The 21,738-nt window shown below is 39.9% G+C and overlaps 1 protein-coding gene across 1 annotated transcript in view; it reads left to right on the top strand.

Moving 5' to 3' along the window:
• The first annotated feature begins 267 nt into the window (after nt 1–267).
• Nucleotides 268–21,738, top strand: part of LOC122562344 (heparan sulfate glucosamine 3-O-sulfotransferase 3A1-like) — a 163,238-nt gene continuing 141,767 nt past the window's right edge. Inside the window, exon 1 of the mRNA XM_043715221.2 lies at nt 268–6,299. Within this exon, the coding sequence (XP_043571156.1) occupies nt 5,770–6,299 (530 nt within the window). The 5' untranslated portion in view covers nt 268–5,769. The remainder of the gene's footprint in view (nt 6,300–21,738) is intronic.

Genomic DNA, 21,738 nt, shown 5'->3' with positions numbered 1-21,738 from the left:
TAATTTTTGATAAATAGTTTACTTGAAGGAGCCAAATTCTGACCCAATGGTTTTTTAAACTCTGTATGTCCCTAATAAGCTAATCATAACCAGTGACAATGTTGAATCTGTCTTTAGCCGTGCCTGACGATAAAGTTAAAAAAAAAGGTCCATGACTTACGTCAAATATCCAACGACGAAAGCAAGTTTTGTTTTGTTTGCTTGTGTATTTTCGTCTCTGTTTTGACAAGTATAAAGTCATTTGGATATGTTAATTTTCGCGCACATCCTTCACGCCTGACTAGTGGCCAAGGAAGTGAAGATATAATCAGTGCACTGGTTCAGCCGGGAATGGGGGAGCACCCTGCCCATGTATCACCCCCTCAGTGACATTAACGAATGATCTTCATTACTTATTTTCCAAGTGACCAGACGAGATTCGTGATGTAGATGTTTATAATTCCAGAAATTTTATTTGACTCATTTCACTCCGGGTTAAAGATGGGAAAGCAGTGAGGAATAGCGGGTCCAAGGCGAGAAGCTACAATCTCACCTTCTGCATAAAACATTGGCCTCTGACAGGTTAGGCAGTTACAACACCAAATTTTCACATCACACATCATCAGATTTCTTACACTTAAATCAGATATCGGTGAATCAATCAAATTCTGTTTTCATCTCGCTGAATATATACATTAAAGATTATTACCGAGTAAGTGACACTGCACCCGTCGTAGAAACCAGATAGCTCTATCAACAAAGTGCAACTTTCACTGAATTCAGCTAGATGGGTATTGTTATATTAACTTGAAACAACTTTCTACAGGAAAAGAAACAGCGTGCTGCTAATCGTCTACCTCTTGAGAGTGAGGTCGATCGTGTCAATTTCTAAACTTGCCTTTCAAACATTAACATGTTTGAAAGCTTGGAGTACCTTTTAATAAGACGGTGATTTAAATACATTAAAATCAACTCAAGTGTCAGCATTGTATTCTCGGTTATAGTAGATTGAAGCCCCGGAACCAGGAATATCCTTCTCCCATTCAGCTGGAACTCAGCGTTGTAAATGTTAACGCTATTTATATCCTGCGAGCAATGCTTTATCCTCGCCCAGTCGGCCAAATTTCCTGCTTACAAGTCGCTCATTTACTAATAAATCTAAATACACCCTTAAGGTGTTACAACACCACGCAGCAAGTTTGTCCTTTCCTATAGTGCAAACCTTCCACAATTGATAGCTGGCCATCAATCGTTGTGTTTCTTTTGCTTGCATACACTGGTGGAAGTGATCATTCCTCCAGCATTAATCTTCCAATTTGTAAGGTGACAAGTTTGTCTTGAAATTAACATTGTTGGAAATGGCCGCAACCACAGCGAGCGGGTGAACCGCTGTCCGCACATTCCGTCTGGGGAGTGGGCCGGCTCGACCGAGCATCCCTCACTCAATATTCGCACAACGTGAAGCGAAACGCTGCTTTCGTTAGGCTTGCGGCATTGTGAAAAGTTAACAAATCTCCACTCATTCCACTGCCCGAGTGATTTATCACAAGGACAGGATATTTCCCTCTCAGTGAGGTGAGGGAGGTGGGGGGTTGCTGGTTCATTCACATAGGCGCTCGGATGTGCAGGAGTTGGGTGTTGTCAGCTTTGGCTCCACTTGCCTTCTGCACGCTCTTACTGCCTCTCAGAGGCTGGTATGTGTCTCCGAGTGAGCTGCAAATTCCAAAGTACCATCAATGGGGGTGGTGGGGGGTACTTTTTGACTTAACAAGTGAAACATCTTAATAAGACGAATATTTACGTATCTAAACATTCATTAAGCGACTCTCCGTTTCAGATTTTACAGAGGGAACTTTCTTGTCTAATTATGAAAGTGTTGCTGAGAAACAGGAACTCGAGCACTGTGTTTTGAAACATGATTGATAACAAACGGCAAGTTATACATGCAATTGGACGCCAAATTAACTTTCTGTGGTAAAATGCAGTCACTTGATAAATTGTAACCAGTCACTACAACATTTAAAATACATCATGGGGAAATTCACCTAGCTTTAGGATAAATCGAATTGCTAGCTCACGTACAATTGCCACGCTGGGGTTTCATGTTTAACGATTTATCCAGAATCTCTGTGCAGAGTTTAGGTGACTGGATGTACAAACGTCGTTACTAGGAAACAGCAGAATGAATTCCACATTTTAGATTACACATCTTCGCAACAAACTAACTGTGCGCAGCTTCTCCCAACGAAACTTGAATCGTTCAAAAAATACTTTCACGCCTTCTTCGTTCTCGGGGTGATGCTCTTGTGCTCGCCAAAGCATTAGTCAAATAAATTCGTCACCGACTTCAGCGACAGAGTGTTACTTGCTCAGCAACGCACAGCTATTTCGCAAATTTCCAAACCTTGTGTGTTCTCCTCCCCCTTCCCCCTAAAAAAAACCCAATCCGGATCATTAATTTAAATTGTAAGACCCTGTTTAGCTTTCAAAGCAGGAGTTTACAAAGTTAAATCAGCCCCAACACTTCAGTTTCAGAAACTTGGTGAAACGCCAGTGTGTTAATAAAAACACTTGCCGAGTTACAGTTTCCTACGCTGAAGTTTTATGGGGGAAACGGGACGATTATGTCTAGGAATTCAAATCCATTTACGTGCTATTCCTGAAATATTTGGAAAGGACGCTTGGTTACAAACCGAAGCAGAAAACGTTCATTAGTGCACAAAATATTAGAGCACTGGCTAGTTTCAGACAGCAGTTACTGGGATACATACACCTAATGCTGTATAAATAAAGGGGCCAATATATAAAAAAACAAAGTTTAAGTGTATTAGTACTTAATAAATTTAGTAATCAGCCTTTTTATAAAAACCTATCTTGAAACATTGCTGGCCAATGAATTCCCACAATTCACCCTGACAGAGGTGATTTGTTAACCAGGGGCTCGTCCTATTGTTGTGAGTCCTGCAACATATGGTAGATCCGAGGTCGCTGATTTTTGAGTCGTTTTCCTATTCTCAGGCGCTAATGTGCGGACAAATTGAAGCACTGACTTCGTTATTTTCATGCAAATTCTAACCTCCAGGAAAAAAAAAGTACACACCAACAACCACAATAACAAAAATCAGGCAACAGATGTGAAACATTCGGTTGTGCCCTTGTGAAGAAATAATCAAACTCCGGACGAAAGGACGTGCTGGTTCCGGGGGAGGGGGAGAGAGAGAGAGAAACAAGGCAAGTTCTAATAAAAGTGATCTCCCTTGGTGGGCTATAAGATGAAGTTTGTACAAAATCTGGGCTAAATTAATGGCGCTTTGTGGGAGAGCGAGATGTTAACACGCAACAAGTGACAGAATGAAACAAAACTGGACAAAAGCTAAATGAACCAGAAACGATCGGGTTGAAGGAAGACTATCTGGTCCGGAATTCTTAGCTCCCGTTGGCCCTAGGAAATGAAAGCATTAAGAAGGCATTTTGCCGTGCCTGTGATTTACCTACTGCAGCCTGATGCTTTTATATTGAATTTCAGGTGAAATAATTTCTCTCCAGTCTACGTCAATGCCCCACAAACTGCAGATGCCACAACCAATGTCGCTAACATAAAGTTTGGAGAGGTGGCAGATATACAATTGAAGGGAGACGATCTGAACTGATTCAACTTCCAATTGTCCAAGCGGTTAACGGTTTAAAACAAAACTCTTTAAGTGCACCGGCTTTGTGGGGTTAGGTAGTACTTCATACTATGTTATATATATATATTTTTAGAAAGTTCTTCATACCCAAAGATCACGCATACATTCTTGTATACAGTAGATTGCCACTCAGCGCTCAGTTTTCAGTGAGAAAAGGAACCGTTCATTCTACTGAGGATAATTTTACATTAAAAAGAAAATTCATCACCAATCATTTCAGTCAAATAAAGACACACACGTCTTTACATTCACCGCAAAAGGAGTAATTTTATTCTAGTGTTTGATTTAATGATATGTTCCCTGGAACTCGAGTTTAATAAGTGCAGCGACGCGCTGTCGAAAATGTGCCCTGAAGCTTTTGGGGAGAGACAGAGAGAACTGTCCTAAACAGGCGGCGACAAAAAACTCACTTGTGTGGACTTTCTAGGCTGGAGTAACCTCTCTGACGGTCGGACATCACTTCAACAAGTCCTACCAAAAATACTCTCCTTTCAAAAAACAAATGTTTAACGGCAGTGTTCCAATCTGCAGTTGGGTCAACTGTATAAGACATAATGCATAATCATGCTTTTCAAACTTTGTTGGGAGATCAAATTCAACGTCGCAATTAAATATAGTTCAACATTTTAGCCAATAATTTCGCTATTTTATAGTGGATATCTCCCTTTGAACTGTGCAACATGCAAAGTGATGAACTAACAGGAATTACTGTTCCGTCATAATAAAAGTTGGTTGCATTGCTGCACAGGAATCATTTTAAACATCCTTTCTCTGGGCTTTATCAGACAATGCGGTGTCTATCGCTCAACCACTCAATGCATCCCGCGGAGACAGGCAATTGGCTTCCAAGTATTATTTGGCGATCGGTTAATTTGTATGAAAGTGTTTCTTAAAACAAAAGAAAGCAGTTAATGGATTATCCCCCGATCTGCCGCTGTTGACATTACTGTGACAGCCTGTGATGAAAAGGAAACTCGTTCTCAGCTTCAAGTGTCAAAGGTGGGGGTCCAGTGCCCAGCAAACCTCGGCCTCTGGAGCTCAAACCACCTGACACTAAGACACCGGGCCAGCGGGAGAACTCCGCCGCCGGGGAACACCCTGAGAAATGGGGGGGGGGGGGGGGGGAAGAGTTAGCCACTGAACCCTGCTCTAAATCCGCTTCGTGAACATTCACCCGCGCAGAATGTGACACAAACTAAAATAATGCGATTTCAGCGGAGTGTGTCTGTGGTTTATTGACACTACCCTCCCCCGCCCCCGCAAAAAAACATGCAAAATACGTTTGTGCAAATTGTCTGGGGTGGGATGTGGCTTCTCCACCTTCACTTGATCAGTGGAACAGCGCCTTCTGTGTATATTCACCAACATTTCACCAGTTTGTCCTCCTCCTCCTCCTCCCCGCGCCTCTACTCCCCACACGCACACCCCATCCCTTTTTACAAATGCAGCCTCTTGCATTTCATGCTCCCGCTCAGTTGATGGTGGGCGGGGGGGCGGGGGGGGGAGGTGTGTGTGCTGGCGGAGGTTGTGGAATAGGAAGCAGCAGCCGAGCCCGGGACTTCCCTCTCCCCGAGCTCCGCTCGCAGCCCAGACCCCGCCCACCTCCCGTTCTGAGTGGCCGGGAGCGCGGCCAGAGTCCGCCTCATTGGCGGCCGCTCCTGGAGGTAGCCGAGACTGCGATTGGTCAGTTGTGCTGTCAATGGTGGTATCCCCGCCCCCTGCGTGAACTCAGGGGAAACCTTTGCTACATTTGTCTCCGTGTAACTGGGGCGGAAAGTGGGAATGTATCAAAGTAGCAAGTAATGCGCCGTGACAGCACAGAGACACACACACACAAGCTGCTGAGCGAAAATACAAAATGCACCAGCAAGTAAATGAGGCTGAAGGCTGGAGCCGTAAAACTAAGAGGGCATAAACAACAAACAAAAAACATCCAGGGAAACGAGTGGCATCCAATTGAATTCAGAGATCAGGTTTTAGATGTTAAACAAACATATGTAAGGATCACACATATATACACACCAATAAAATATTTCTTTTCAGCTAATACATGGCTACAGCCTAGCATGGCATTCTCTTGTGCCGGGGACTGCTACACGCTATGGCACTTAGCACAGTCTTTTCGGACGCTCTACCCACGAAAGTCTACCGCAAGATCGTGGTCATGTTCTGCGTGCTGCTGATGTCCCTGTACTTCTTGTATTATCTGTCGGATGTGTGCCACACCATGCCCAGACCGGTCCGTGGCTCGGAAGGCTACCTGGCCGCGGACTTTGACGAGTGGCAGTCCCTCCACCGGAAGACGCTGCTGCATAAGCTTCAGGTGCGGGGCTACTGGAAAGGCGACCTGCCCGAGAAATATTTCCGAGACCTGAGGCTGCAGTTCCAGTCCTTCAACCTCAACCGGCAGACCGGGGACGGCGGCTCGGTGGTGGGGAACCCGCTGCCCAGCACTCTGAGCTTCAGCGGCGACGGCGTGAGGAAGCTGCCGCAGGCGATCATCATCGGCGTGAAGAAGGGAGGCACCCGGGCGCTACTGGAATTCGTCCGGGTCCATCCCGACGTCCGGGCGGTGGGGGCAGAGCCGCACTTTTTCGACAGACACTACGATGAGGGACTGCGCTGGTACAGGTAAAGGATCTTTGGCCCTTCACTCCAAATTGACACATACAACGCTACGTACGCAGTTTATTATTAGCAGTCACTTGTTGATTCGAAGTTCCTAAACAATCTTGAGCAATTGTCCCCCAGGATAAAGAGTGTTTTTTTTTAAATGAAATTAAAATGTAATGCGTTACAGACGGAGACCAGACATCTATACATAATTTATCTTGATAGATATCGATACATAATACAACTCCAATGTCTGTCAGTGCATAACGTTTATTTAAACTTGTGCGAAACTATTCGCTAATCTAATTTTAATGTGGTTGCTCATCTTTTTTCCCTCATATTCTCGTCTTTTCACCTTTGTGAAGCAAAACATGCCTTTACTATTCAAATAATTCTCCTGCAGTAATGTCAGTCCAGTGGCGTGTGTTTTGTCAACTTCAAGAAAGCGTGTAGTCATTTGCTTTGTGGTTGCTGGGCCATTAAGACTTGGGTGTTGGTAAAGAGTCAGCCCGCATTTACAGCACTTATTTGCAGACATTCCCACTGATTCAAGAAATTTACCTCAGCTAACTAGTTGGTAGAGACGGGGTTTGGGGAGGGTGGGGTGATGAATAAATTCCCACGCCTCACAGCGCTGTGCTATCTCAAATACTTGCATTGTCTTTTCAGCAGTATGTATAACACAGTAGTTTCCTTTCAGGGCCACAGCGAATTCACAGAGTATAGAATGTTCACACAGAGTGGCGCGTGTCAGCCTGAGATCTTGTTGAAACTTTTCACTGAACTGCTCACGTACAGACTGCACCTACAATGCCATCAGCGATTCTTACAGATTCTTTCCATTTCCTTTCACATGATCGGTTGAAATGTTGATTATGGAGTGGCCCCATTGACACTCATACCGTGAACACAGCTAATCTTGGAGGAATGATTTGAAGATGCCGGTGTTGGACTGGGGTGTACAAAGTTAAAAATCACACAACACCAGGTTATAGTCCAACAGGGTTAATTGGAAGCACACCAGCTTTCGGAGCGTCGCTCCTTCATCAGGTGATAGTGGAGGGCTCGATCGTAACACAGAATTTGTAGCAAAAATTTACAGTGTGATGTAACTGAAATTATACATTGAAAAATTGATTGTCTGTTAAAACAATTGTCTGTTAACAGACAATCAATTTTTCAATGTATAATTTCAGTTACATCACACTGTAAATTTTTGCTACAAATTCTGTTACGATCAAGCCCTCCACTATCACCTGATGAAGGAGTGTCGCTCCGAAAGCTAGTGTGCTTCCAATTAAACCTGTTGGACTATAACCTGGTGTTGTGTGATTTTTAATCTTGGAGTAGATCTCTTTCTCTCGGTTTATTTCCGATTCAGGAGTTATCTGTGATTTCCGATTTGTAAACAAAACAAAATAGGCGGTTGGGTTAGTTTTCAGAAATTGCCTGCAAACCCGGCATGTAAGAGTAATACATTAATTGGATTATTTGTGCTTTATGGATTTTTTAAGCAACCTGTTCAGCTGTGCTTATTCGCTTGCCATCTTCATGAACAACTTCATGCACGTTTACTTCTTAAAATACCCTCAAAGCAAAAGTTATCGAAAAGTTCCAGCGATTTGCTGCCTTTATTTTTTAAAGTAGAACAGGAGCATTGTAAGATTTTCAACTGATACAAATGAATAAGAATAGTGCAGTCAGTGAGGGTGAGTTTGGTGGAGGTTTACTAATTTTTATCGAAAGATTGGAGCAAGAGGGGGTTACTTGCTAACACTGACGCTACCGAGTCAATAACAGCATTTACTGAAGTGCCAACAAAGTGCCACTACTCAGCCCCAACTCCGCTAAGACTCTTTATTGAAGACAACATCAGCACTACCTGATCAAAGATATTGACAAAAAGTTAACTGAACAAAATGACTTTCCTTGTGGAAACTCACTCTGTAAATGACTCTGATCGTAATACGGGAATTGTCTCCATATGACCTTAGTGAAAATTAACTGCAGTTTAGTAAATCAAAGCTCAAGATTGCTTGGAATTTGTACACTTATACCAGAAGAGATATTCAAGTGGATTTTTACAATAAGTTTAATTTTCCAATCCATATGAATCTGTTAGTGTAACATTCTTAATTTGTTAGTGCCCGATATATGGATGTGGATGACTTATTGTAGCTTTTGAGCTACTTAATAGAATTGATTATTACACTTGAACATTTTAAAGCCTACTGTGTTTTGATATTGCCATTATTAAATAATGCTTCAAATGTTCATTTTTGCCCAGAAACATATGGGTCAATTATGAAAGTTTTTGATACTTGTCATAATTTATTTTTTAGTATGAAGTCATTTGTCATTTTAAAACTAGAAGCCTCCCACAGAAATATATGCTTATGGAAATGAATGATAAGTTAAAAATACACTCCTTATGTTTTTACGAGGCTCTATGTTTAGAAGTACTCAAAGTTAAATCAGAGTTAATCTCATTCTGAGATTTGAACTGGGATTTTCAATCATCTCTTGGCACATAATATGTATGTTTGAGTAAAAGCACTCCAAGATGATTTTAGCCTCTGAGATATGCTTGAATTTTTGAAGTGAGGGTGAGAGAGAGAATTGGGTACCTTTTCAACAGTTTGTTAAGTTCCTCAAGGAATGTGTTAATAGACTTGGAAAGGCCAGAGGACAACTTTTCAGTCGGGAAATCAATTTGGAACTTGAACCGTTTAGAACATAGCTGTCTGAATCAATGCATGGAAAATGTAAATAAATTTATTGGTGGCACACTTTAACAACTCTGAGACTTTTCAGTACTGAAATTCATATAGTATCTTTCATTTGGGCATTTAGTCACCTTCATGCACAGAGAGACTGCTAGCCCGTCAATATTTTGGCACCTTTTCTGCAAGAAAGCAGCAGACCCCAACATGGCTTACCATTGCTTTTGACGATTGTGCTCTACAAGTAGATGCTGCTAATGGTAGTAGTAAAGCCCACTAGTATTGAGGTAGCCTAATTCCCAATGAGACCTTTATATTTGAAAATACCATTACCCTTTGACTCAGAACCAGCCCAGGGTCAGGCCCCTGAAATTATACCCCGGGAAAAAACAGCAGGAAAACTTGTCATACTGCTCCTGTCTTGTGTACTTCAAAATATAGCTGCCGTACATCTCATACATTCATTTCCAAGAAATAACATTCTCCACTGGTTTTTCTATTGTGTTGGGAATTAGGTTATCAATCGCAGATTAAAAATCACGCTGCTGCACTTTGTAAGACCTGAATTCAGTTGAGTGTCATTATTAGATTAAGAGAAAAACACAAGAGAATAAATAGTTTACAAGGTTTGAAATATACATGGACCGCTTATTGTTTTCATGGCTTCGCCTTCATTTTCCTTTCAAAACTGAAATTTGGACTCTGGTCCAGGTTTCAATCAGAGCATGCAGAAGTATCTCATAAAATCCATCTGCCTCAAGCATAATATAAATGATTATTATAGTAGTGAACATTATGCATCAGGAGAGTGAAAGAAATGGTACTTTTTCATTTAATCTTCAATTTAATAGGCGTTAATGATATTGCTAGCTAGGATTACAGGTTGGAAGTGCAGGAACTCTGACTCCATCACAAGGGCTCGACAGAAGAACCAGAAAATTAGCATCTTTAATGTTTCTCCCTCCTTGCTTCAAATAAACCATTGTTACCATTATTCTTAGGTTTTAACTTTTTTCATTTAACTCATTAATTTTGAATTCATATTATTCTTCAGAAAAAATTCTTCAATTATCAAAGTCAATTAAGTTCTGAAAGAATGTTAAAAAGTTGCAGTAAGCTACATGATAATTCAATATTTGATCTCATTTCTAGAGACAGCTGTGCAATTTTAAATATCGCCACCTATTTCAGAGCCAGGTAATTGGTCTCTCACAGACCTGTATCAGTCACTGTGATCTTTGAAGTTTGCAACTGGAACAGAGAAAATGAAGATCTCAACCAAAGGCACAATTGACCAAATAGCTCGCCCTCTGCTGTGAGTTTCTTTAATACTGTGGAGAGGCAATATTTCATTTCTTAAAAAAAAATCTGTATGATATATTAAATTCTTTTGTGAGTGGAGACTATAAAATATCACTTTCTGGTGTTATACTCTATATCAACATTTTCAATTGTAAATTTCTATGCACATTTACAATGATATACATTATATATCTTTGTAATATTGTAATTGCATCTTGTTGTTAACACTTCAACTTTATGACCTCTTGCTCTTCAGTATATGCTGGACGCTCCAACTACTTTGCTACTTTGTAAATCACTGTAAATTTAGCTATAAATAATGTAAAGATAATTCAGTCTACATAAGGATAACATGTATGACGTTAAAATGAGATTGAATAAGAACTTCAATTCTGTTTCAGTTATCCCCTTGCCCACTAATCTTGATTCAGCAGAAGATTGTACATAATAATTACATCCCATGTACAACACCATGGAAATTCCACTGTTGCTTCTAGGAAAAAAATGAAGTCAATACTTCCAGCGTATTGACTTAACTTCCAGATATCATAATTTTTCTTCAAATTTTACATCCCATAAATTGTGTTGTCAGTGTTTTCAATAAAAATTAAGCTATCACAATATAATCACAGGTTTTGACCTCAAGGTTGCTCTGTGGATTAAGTCTCTGATGTCTTTTTCCTACCTGTGTCCTCCATATATCTAAAACAACTGAATCAACTTACTGTGACCAAGGGCAATTTACAAATATGTTCAATAACCAGGATTATTGAGGGCTATACTCTTTCTTATTTCCTATTAAAGTGGTTTTCTGCTATTTTCTGCAGCATATATCCGATGGACAATGTGAATTACATTTCAGCTTTATTTTACGTATTTTAATCTGACAGGTAATTGGCTCCTTCTCGTTGGGTTCTCTTTAAACCTCAACCTGTTCTGTCAAACAAGGAGAATGCCTACAATGCATATGTCAAAGTTCTGTCAATGGTATTCTTGAGTCAGTCACTAAGAGTTGTAAGAAAGTATCTCGATTTAGGTACCAATCATCCTTTTCTTGCTTACAAGGAAGATTCTGGCATCTCCATCATGTTGGTAAATGGATATTGGCCATTTGCAATGCCATGGGTTATGGTCATGAGTCCACAGACATCCTTTGAAGTGGCATCTGATACGTGTAGCTACTACAACAAGAAATATGATGTGTTCTCATAAAGTCACTCATCAAGTTACATACAGAAGCAGCGTGCAATTAGACAGGGCCAGGGAATCCTACATCCAAGGATCAGACCTAAACTATGAAGTCCTCCCATGTCTATGTGAATGGTGGTGGACAATTAATCAAATAACAGGAGGAGGAAGCACCATTAATATTCATATCCTGAATAATGGGAGAGACCAGCAATGGACAAGGCTGATGCATTTGTATTCATCTTCAGCCACAAGTGCTAAGTGGATGATCTATGTTAGCCTCCTTTAGAGGTGCCCAGCAGCACTGATGATGGTCTCCAACCAATTCGAATCACTTCACATGATATCAAGAAATAGTTGAAAACATTAGATATTGTAGAGGACTTGAGTCCTGACAACATTCCAGTAATTGTACTGGATTTGTCCTCCAAAATTAAACATGTCTGTTTCCAAGATATTCCACTACACACACAATACTGGCATCCATGTGGAAATGTAGAAAATAGAAGGTGTGCCTTGTACTCAAAAAGTAAGACAAGTCCAATTGACCCAATTATTGTCTGGTCAGTCTACTGTTGGCCATCAGCAAAGTGAGAAGACCATGAGACCATGAGATATAGAAATAGAATTGGGCCATTCAGCCTATTGAGTCTGTTGATGATATATTTCTCAACCCCATTCACCTGCCTTCCCCACCCCTCATAACCCTTGTTCCCTTTACTAATCAAGAATGGAATGATTTGTCGAAAGTGTTATCAAGTGCCAATTTGCTCAGCAAAAACCTACTCAGTAGCACTCAGTTTGCATTCTGTCATGGGTACTCAGCTCCTGACCTCATTACAGCCCTGGTCCAATTGTGAACAAATAATCTGAACTCCAGTGGGGAGGTGAGGTCTGCTCCTTTTTCATCAAGGCAGCATCGAATTGAGTATGGTGTTAAGGGACACCAGCAAAACTGGAATGAGGAGGAATACTTTGTTCTGGGTGGAGTCTTATCTGCCACAAAATAACCTATTCAGCTGCTTCATCAATGGCCTAGTTTCTATCATAATATGTTCGCTGATGATTACACCACGTTCAGCACCAGTCACTTCTCCTCAGACACTGAAGAAGCCATATTCATAAGCATCCAAGATCTGGACAAGAGCCAGGCTTAGACTGTTAAGTGACAAGTAACATTCACACTGCACAAGTGTCTAGCAATGACCATTTCTAAGAATAATGAATATAGTCATTGGCTGCTAATGTTCAATTACCATTGCTAAATCCCCAGTACAAAACCCCTGGTGGCTACCTGTGAGCAGAAACTGAACTGGACCAACCTTTTAAATACTGTGGCTACAAGAATATGTTAGACACTTATAAATCTACAGTGAATAACTGATCTCTTCTCTCTTCAATTGCTATGCAACATCTACGATGTACAAGTCAGGAGTTTGAGAGAAAACTCTCTAATTGCCTGGATGGATGCAACTCCAATAGCGCTCAAGAAGCTTCACGCCATAAAGGATAAAGCAGCTTGTTTGGCATCCTGTCCACCACAATTTCATATTCATAACCTCCACCATTGTGACAGCAGTGTGTACTATTTACAAGGTGGAGTGGAGTAACTTACCAAAGCTATTCTGATAGCATCTTACAAACTACCTAGAAGATCAAGGGCAGCAGATGTATAGGAACAAGTTCCCCTCCTCCCTGCACTGACTTGCAACTACATTGCTGTTTCATCACTATTACTGGGAAAAGTCCTGGAATTCCCTCCTTAACAGCACAATGGTTATACCTAAATTTCAAAGACTGCAGCAGTTTAAGAAGCCAGCTCATCACCACTTTCCCAAATATTAATAGCAATAAGAAATAAATTCTGACGTTGACAGTGATGCCCACTTTCTGTGAATGATTGAAAAAAACTCGACTTAGTGCCTGCCATGCCTTGCAGGAGTCTTGCTCATTTTAAATAGATGAATGAGGAATTGGTTGTTTTGTAAGCAAACAAAACAAGATCCTGTTTTACCCCGATATTCATGATGCTTGATTCTTGCACTGCTTCAGTGGATGAATGTTCACCAAAGAGTGGTTTAGAGTCTAGTTTGATGTCTCACGTGAAATGTCAGACCTAGTCTTGGCTTGTATAATCAATTGTATATTCTGCATATAATGGCAAATTGAAAGGATCAATGGAGGCTTTGGCTTTGTGCTGCACTCACTTTTCCCGAAGCCACTTGATGCTGTCTCCTTAAATGTGAAAATTGCTTGATGAAGTTCCAGTTAGGTCCACTTGAGGTTGTTTTTTTTCCCATTTGTTGGGATTCAGCTCACAAGTTTGGAACTTGGGCTTTAGACTGTTTTTATACCTACATTTGACTTATTATATGGGAGTAGAATGCAACTTTTAGGTTGTGGGAGTCCTCCATATGACCAATCCAAAAAAGGCTGAGCTCTAATGATGCAAAGTAGGCAGTCTTTAGCAAGAACCTCAGTGTTGGGTGTCTTGTTCTATCACGTGTTGTTGCAAATCTAGGACAACAAAATGGAATGCTTCTAGTTGCTTTCTGTGATGCTGATAGGTTTTCAAGTCTTGCAACCAGAAGGAAGTGATGTAGGAACCACTCCAGATAGACTTTGGTCTTTGTTCTGAGATAAACACCATCCTCTTTTAAAAGCCTGCCAGATTCTGTGCTTGCTTTTCCTAAGCAATGGGAGATTTTATCATGTAACATGTTGTTATTATGCAAATCCATGTCAGCACGTAGTGCCACAAAGGCATTAATCTTTTGAGTACATCAGAAGAACACATATACATGAGCCTACATTCTCATTTCATAAGGATTTTCATCAACTGATGGCCTTGCCAGCAAGCTCCACAGCCCATAAAAGAGTAAAAATTGTACCTTAATCTCTCAGCATTGAAAAGACTGAAGCCATTGTTTTCAGTCCCTACTTTAAACTGTGTTCTTTATTTTTTGACCCCTATCCCTCTCTCTGGCAATGGCAGGAAATAAAGTCAGGAGTACTTTTACATTCAATTATTGACATAACTAAACTTCCTCTTTTCAACCCTACTGTTTCTGATCTGCTTTGGCTTCCAGTCAAACAATGTCTTGATTTTAATGTTCTTGTTCTTGTATTCAAATTGTTACAGGGTCTTGACCCTATTTCTGTAATCTCCTGTCACACTACAATTCTCTGGGCTATCATTCCTCCTCTAATTCAGGCCTCTTATACGTCCTTGATTTGAACAACTCTAGTATTGGTGTTTTCGTCTTTAGTATCTTAGGTCCAATGTCATGGAATTCCCTCCCTAAACTTTGCTTTCTTTCTTTATGATATTACCTCTTTGACAACCACCTGATGAAGAAGCAGCACTTCGAAAGCTAGTGCTTCCAAATAAACCTATTGGACTATAACCTGGTGTTGTCTGATTTTTATCTTTGACTAAGAGTTCAGTTACCTGACCCACTATCACCTTATGTGGCTTGGTGTTATACTTGATTTTATCTTGTTTGACCGTTGAAACAGAATTTCCATGCTTATTGTCTGGGGTGGGGGTGTGGGGGGTGGGGGTGGTGTGGTGGTTTGGTAGGGTTCGGTACGGTTCTAGTGGATTTAAGAAGGCTGATTTGCATTCAATGATCTAGTGAAGTGCCTAATTATATTTTATGACTGTAAGTGTTCTGAATCAATGTAAATTACTGTTATTGACCATACCATTTAAATTGTGCAAAATTCATACCTAGATTTGTGAAGTGTACATGTGTGTATATGTATTTGTGTGTGTCTGCACATGTATGTGTGTGTGTGAGTGATTTTGGGATTTATGTTGCACGTGATATGTAGTAATACCATTCTATAACTGCTTCACCTCAGGTGCTCTCTTCCTGCAGTGACCCCAATCCTCTGCCCTGAAGTTTAAGATCAGTAGACATGTGTTTAAACTACTGCTACACATTTGGTAAATTGACAAGGCATTAATGTCAAACCTGTGATGTCATTTGATGGAATGGACTATTCAAGCTCTTTTATGTCCCCAAGTTTCACAGTATTTTGTCAGCACAAAATATTAATATAAATTATGAAAGTAATGTGAAACTCAACCAGCTGTGCAATGCATACATATACTTAGAGAAGGAAAGACAAAGTTAAGAGCAGTGTGGTTTGTGGTAACCTTATTTCACTTTGGGTGATTCATTTCAGAGGAAAAATGATTTCTGCTCAGCTTCAGCCAAATCTGCTGTGCCTATTTGTTACTTAAATTTAAATCCAAATAAAGGGAGCAAAGTCATTTGTGAAGTCCTTGCAAGTTGAGAACAAACCTTCTTCAAATTCAGTGTGAATTATCCTCTTGGAAATGAAAGCTGTTCATTGCCTTACCTCGTCCTTTTAATCTTATTAATATTGTTTCTCTAACTTGCAGGCATTCTTTCAATATGATTAGATAAGATTCCTTGCAGTGTGGAAACACGCCCTTCGGCCCAACAAGTCCACACCGACCCTCCAAAGAGTAACCCACCCAGACCCATTTCCCTCTGACTAATGCACCTAACTCTATGGGAAATTTAGCATGGCCAATCCACCTGATCTGCACATGTTTGGACTGTGGGAGGAAACCGGAGCACCAGGAAGAAACCCACGCAGACACAGGGAGAATGTGCAAACTCCATACACACAGTTGCCCGAGGCTGGAATTGAACCTGGGACCCTGGTGCTGAGGCAGCAGTGTTAACCACTGAGCCACCTATTTGTATAAATGAGTATTGAAACAGGCAAGATGCTTGAGTACAGGAGTATAACCAATATGGCGATATGCAAAGAGGTAGATTTACTTTAGATTCCACAGTAAGTTAATGGACTGGAATTCGGTCTGCCCTCCAGACAGGCGAGTGCAGAGTAGAGCAGGTTAGGCTGATCTACTGAAACATACTGTTGCAATCGTCTTTATTACAGCGTAAAATTAGCAGGAATTTTGAAGCCCGCACATGCACAATGAAATGAGACAATCTAATACTTGTTGTCACTGATGCCCTTCTTCTCCTGTTGGAGTCTTCATCAATTAAATTGGCAGAGAAATCAATTTGATAGTGTTAAGTTGTGCTTCTTGCCCACTATTCTTGCTAAAGACAAGAAAAGTTAGTTTTATTAAATCAGGAGTGACTGAGGTTTTAATGGAGTAATAAACCATATACCATCCTCGATGAACTCCCTGCCCCATCAAATTTAATTTTACAAGTGTGAAGCCATATGTAATTAGAAAAAAGTTAATACTATAATTTCTTTTACAAAATAACATTGAAATGCTCTTTAACCAGTTTATTCATCTTTTACTTTAATGTTTCTCTCTTAATTCTATTCGTATATTCTCATTCTTAATTCTGCTTACTATACAATTATTTCAATGTTCTTTTAATATTTTCTGGTTTTGACTTCCCCCTTTGTTGTCGACATGGTTCAATTTGGTTTCTCTAACTTGATTGTTGATCAATTTTCCTTGCTTACATGTGCCACACTTCCCCTTTAGAGGGCGCTGATTTCAAATAGACGCTGGTAGAGGATATATCTGCTGACAAGCCCGCTCAAAGTCTCTGTACAACTGAAAACAAAATGAATGGCAAAGGTTGTTCCTTGCTGTTCGTTATAAAATATGAGACGATGTTCTTTAAAGGAATAGTCCATATTTAATTAGTCCAAAACACTTTGTTTTGCTGTTTTACATTTGATGTCCACCTTTACCAATGACCTGTTAAAGCAAAGGTGATTGATTTTAAAACAATTTTCTCAAAGTATTAAATACAACACACTATAATTTGAATATCATCATAACATTAAGTTCCTATCTCTCCTAAAGCAGTACACAAGAGCGAGATGTAATCCAGTCCTGTTACATTATTAACCCAGAAACTCAACAAAACTAAATGCTCACTTTACTCCATTTTACCAAAATCTGAAGCATGTGTTCTCCTTCAGAAGTCAATCTTTGCTGTAGCTTACAACTACTAAGATATACCAGGTTCTAGTGTTAAATGTCAACCAGGTTTTAAAATATGTCTAGCTCTCCGATTTCAATGGGTGCAAATATCTGCTCAGCTCTTCATGAAAATTGATTTTTGCATTTGAATTTGCAACTCACCAACCAATCAGTGGTGCTTCTGTAAATATTTGTGGTGACAAATGTGCTTAAAAAACCCTCACTAACTTTCTTCCCATCCTTTTTGAGTTTTCGATAATCTTAAATATTTTGCCAATTGCCATTGCTTGATGAGTTATAAGAGATGCAAATATAATAAAAAAGAAGGAAGGGTGTTGCTCAAAGACTAGTGCAGCCAGCATTGCAACAAATAAATCCCTTAAATATGATTTTTTTTTAAAAAGTTGTCTGGTTTTGGAAGTACAATTATGAAAACAGGGTAAGACCACTTTTAGCTGGGTACTTGTTCTGTTTGGATACTAAAGGAAACCAATGTCTGTGTGTTGGCTGTCTTGGTTTACACTGCTAAATCTGTCTCCTTTATCCTGGCAGCAGAACTGTAGTCCCATGAATGACTGGCTCTGCTGCCAGATTTAGTTGAATAAACATGAGAGCTGTCTGATGGACATCGTTCTCTTGCAATCTGACCTAAATTAGCACCAGAACACAAACAGCCTTAGATATTGAAGACTTGATTTTAGCTATGGAAGTGGATGGCTCAGGTTAGGAAATTTCTCAACTTGGAAGACTCACCTTAATGTTGAAGACCTGGTCACATAAAGTTTTTGCCTTAGTGGGTGGCAGGCATGTGATTGAATCGGGGGGGGGGGTGCCTTTACACATAACCCTTGAGACAGGCTAGTGCAGAGGTAGGCAGGTTAGATTGATCCACTGAAACACGCATACAAACTTTTGTCTCATGAAGTTGACTTCTGTAAAACCCATTGTATGGCAACCCTCACTATTCAACAATATAAACATACATATGTTTCAATGTAGTGCACTGTATGACACTGCAGCTTTGCGGAAAAGAAAATTTGACTAAATTAAGTCCCCATGACCTTTCAACTGCCTCATAGGCATTGCTTATGGCTTGACCTGTAATTCCAATAGATGTTGAAGTTGTTATGAAATGCTGCTATCATCATGGCTATTCATTCAGCTAACTGGAATCAGAAAAATGGAAAATATATAATGAATGTTGTAAGGGTTTTGTAGTGCAGTGGGAGTATCCCTACATGTAGGACTGAAGGTCAAAGTTAATGTCCCACCTGTCCTCGAGGTGTGTTATAAAATGTCTGAGTAGATTGATTAAAAATAATTTCAAAGGCCCCAATGGTGGAGTTTTCAGGTCCTGTCCCTGGGCCAGAATGCCTAGGTTGAGCCCCACCTGCTCGAACATGTGTCACAACATGTCAAAACAGATCAATTTGAATCTTATATATAATAGTGTTGTTACTAGTGCAGAATGGGAAGCTAGCTGACACATTGGGGAAAAATTGTCTTGGTCTGGGGGAAAAGAAGTGCGAAGCTACCCCTGTGGGGTTTATCCATTGCTGAGATGAAAAATATTGGTTCCTCTCATCGTTCACTGCACTGATAGCCTCTCAACTATTTGCAATAAGTTCTCTTTATCAGTTGTGCAGGCTTGACAGATTACCTCCCACAATGTGTTCAACAGGTACTGATGTTCTTGTGGTTTCTGAGAAAATGAGAAACATCTAAGTTTTAAAAGTTTCAATCTTAGCACAAGTGATACTTGTTATTTCATTAATGAATAATTATTTTGCACGACTTTATAAGATTCTTGCACTGTTGCTGGAACAAAATGTTCTCCCTTTAATTCTGCAAATGCTCCAAACAATATTGTGAATTAATTGAGTTGTAAATTAAATCACACATTAGTAGCTATACAATTCAGTTACACCCAAGGTTGTATGTTTTGTACAAATAACAAAGAAAATAACAAATAACATAAAGTGTGCTTTTGCATAACTTTTACAAACATACTTCAGAAAATAGACTGTGCATTTTAATATTGTTTCTGAAGAGCTAGCTACCTGAAATGACTGAGTACAGTTTTGTAAAGAAACAGATTATTCACTTTGTACAGATCCTCCAATTGGATTTCTTTGTTCACTTGGTAAAAATCAACATGTGTTTTAATTCATGCTCATATGGTGCTGATGGTCTTTAGGGAAATTCAGATCTTCCTTTCTGGTTGTTTCCTGTATAATAGAGCATTAGTGACATCCTGACATTTATTATGCAGGATTAAAGGAAATAATGAAAGGTTACCTGACAATTCAGGAGAAGCATTTAATCTTCGTGTAACCCGTTTCCAGTTGTCACACAATAAGTGGGAGGAGCAGCACCTTGGATCATTGCCCATTGATCAAACAGTCTCTGGAATGACAATGCATTCCTTTAGTTGCTAGTGCTCATGCAAGTATTTCCAGTAAATGTGTCAGCATCAAAAATAGCCAGCAGGTGTGTGGTGCTAAGGGTGGTGGGGTGTGTATAGAATGAGGAGATTGGTTAGCTGACATTGTATAGATATGTGTTATTTGCAACTGTAAACAATAGTCTGAAAATTATTTTTACACCAGACAATGCTATGGCAGACAAATTGGAATTTACATTAAGGAAGTTGCTTGTCTTAGCTGAGTCTTCAGAAGAGATGCTATAGGAGGATGTGAGGACTGGGAGGAAGGATTGTAACTGATGTGAAGCTGCTGCGCCATCCTGCACTTTGAATGTCAATTGAGTCAGCTATGTTAACACGGGCATAGAAACAAAATACCTGCTTGACAAATTGATTGTAAATGGTGAAAAATATGGAAAGAGCTACAAGATCTTTTCACCTTGGAATTCAAAGAGTGGTCAAGAGTGATTCTCTTCCAATTTTTCACTAAGGATCATGCATATGAATCTGTAAAACAGGGTCAGTAAAGATGTAAGCTGTTTATGCCAATTTGGCACTGGGTCAAAGTTTTAGCACTCTATCACAAAGTGCATTTCACTGTATTGATTCCATTGGTTAAAAATGAGGGTTGCCACTATGTTTAAGGACAACAAGGGACTGGCAATAAATATTGGCCATGTCAGTGACACCAAATCTGAAGAGTATAGACTTAAATGCAATATTAATGCCATGATCTTACAGAACATTAATATGGAGACTAGCAATGAGTTTTTTGGCAACAAAAACAGAAATTGCTGGAAAACCTCAGCAGGTCTGGCAGCATCTGTAGAGAGAGAACAGAGTTAATTTTTCACGTCCATTGACCCTTCTTCAGAACTTTTTTTTGTGTTATTTGCCAAACTCTCTACATCACATTGAAAAAGTTCCACTGACACAAAGTGAAATATCAGTCTTTCTTGTTGCTGGTTGAGGTGAAATCCAGAGGTTGAGGGACACTCACTGTGGGAAGACCTTCCTATAGTGCTGGTGATAGAAAAGAGCTTGAGGTGCTTAAACTAGAAAGAATGGTTAATATCTGTAATAGATCTATTTTAAATTAAATGCTCCAGTGTGGGTGTTTAACTTGTACAATGAAAATAAATTACCCTAATATAATCCCTGTTATCACCTGATCAGGGCCAAGGAATAGAATCCAGAAACTCGTTAAGCAATTTAACATACTTAATGAGATGAAAAACAAAACTCAGCCGTTTTCAAGTAACACCCATGTATTTATTCATCAGCTGTAATCATCCATTAATTCCTCTTAATTCCTGTGGTCTTTGGCTTCCCCTTTTTAGGCTTCATCATCTAATGATGTGAGTGATTATAAAGTTTAGTTCGACAAGTTATAAATGGTGAATAACTACTTTAATTTTCTCATTCTCATGTATGGCAGTAGTATTTGTGTTGCAAGTCCAAACGTCGACCACTAGTGATACCTCGACCTAAAAGGATGGAGAATCTTTGACCTGGTGTTCTTTCTCTGCCTCTGTGCTTGCTCCATTACTAAGACCAGTTTCTTTCATTGCAGCAACATTTTATACATAACACTCAAGTCCATGTCTTCATCATCGCAAAGTTTGTTTTCTCTAGGACTCTCCTGGACAGGCTCCCTGTCACGATTTCCAACAAACTTGCATTCCTTTAAAATGCTGCAACTCAGGTCTTCATCTGTGCAAACTCCCCATTAGTATCAGCACAAGTTTCAATAGCACTGTGGATATTAACAAGCTTAATTCAAAACTGCTCATGACCTTGGCCCATTCTACTTCAGTGATCGTTTCCATCCTGAATCCCTGCACATAACTTATGCAG

The sequence above is a fragment of the Chiloscyllium plagiosum genome, unplaced genomic scaffold, assembly GCF_037043375.1.
Source record: "Chiloscyllium plagiosum isolate Xiang-an unplaced genomic scaffold, Cpla_swu_hap1 HiC_scaffold_25, whole genome shotgun sequence".
Classification (NCBI taxonomy): Eukaryota; Metazoa; Chordata; class Chondrichthyes; order Orectolobiformes; family Hemiscylliidae; genus Chiloscyllium; species Chiloscyllium plagiosum.
The sequence above is the reverse complement of the archived record's forward strand: the minus strand, read 5'-3'. Positions and strand labels throughout refer to the sequence as shown.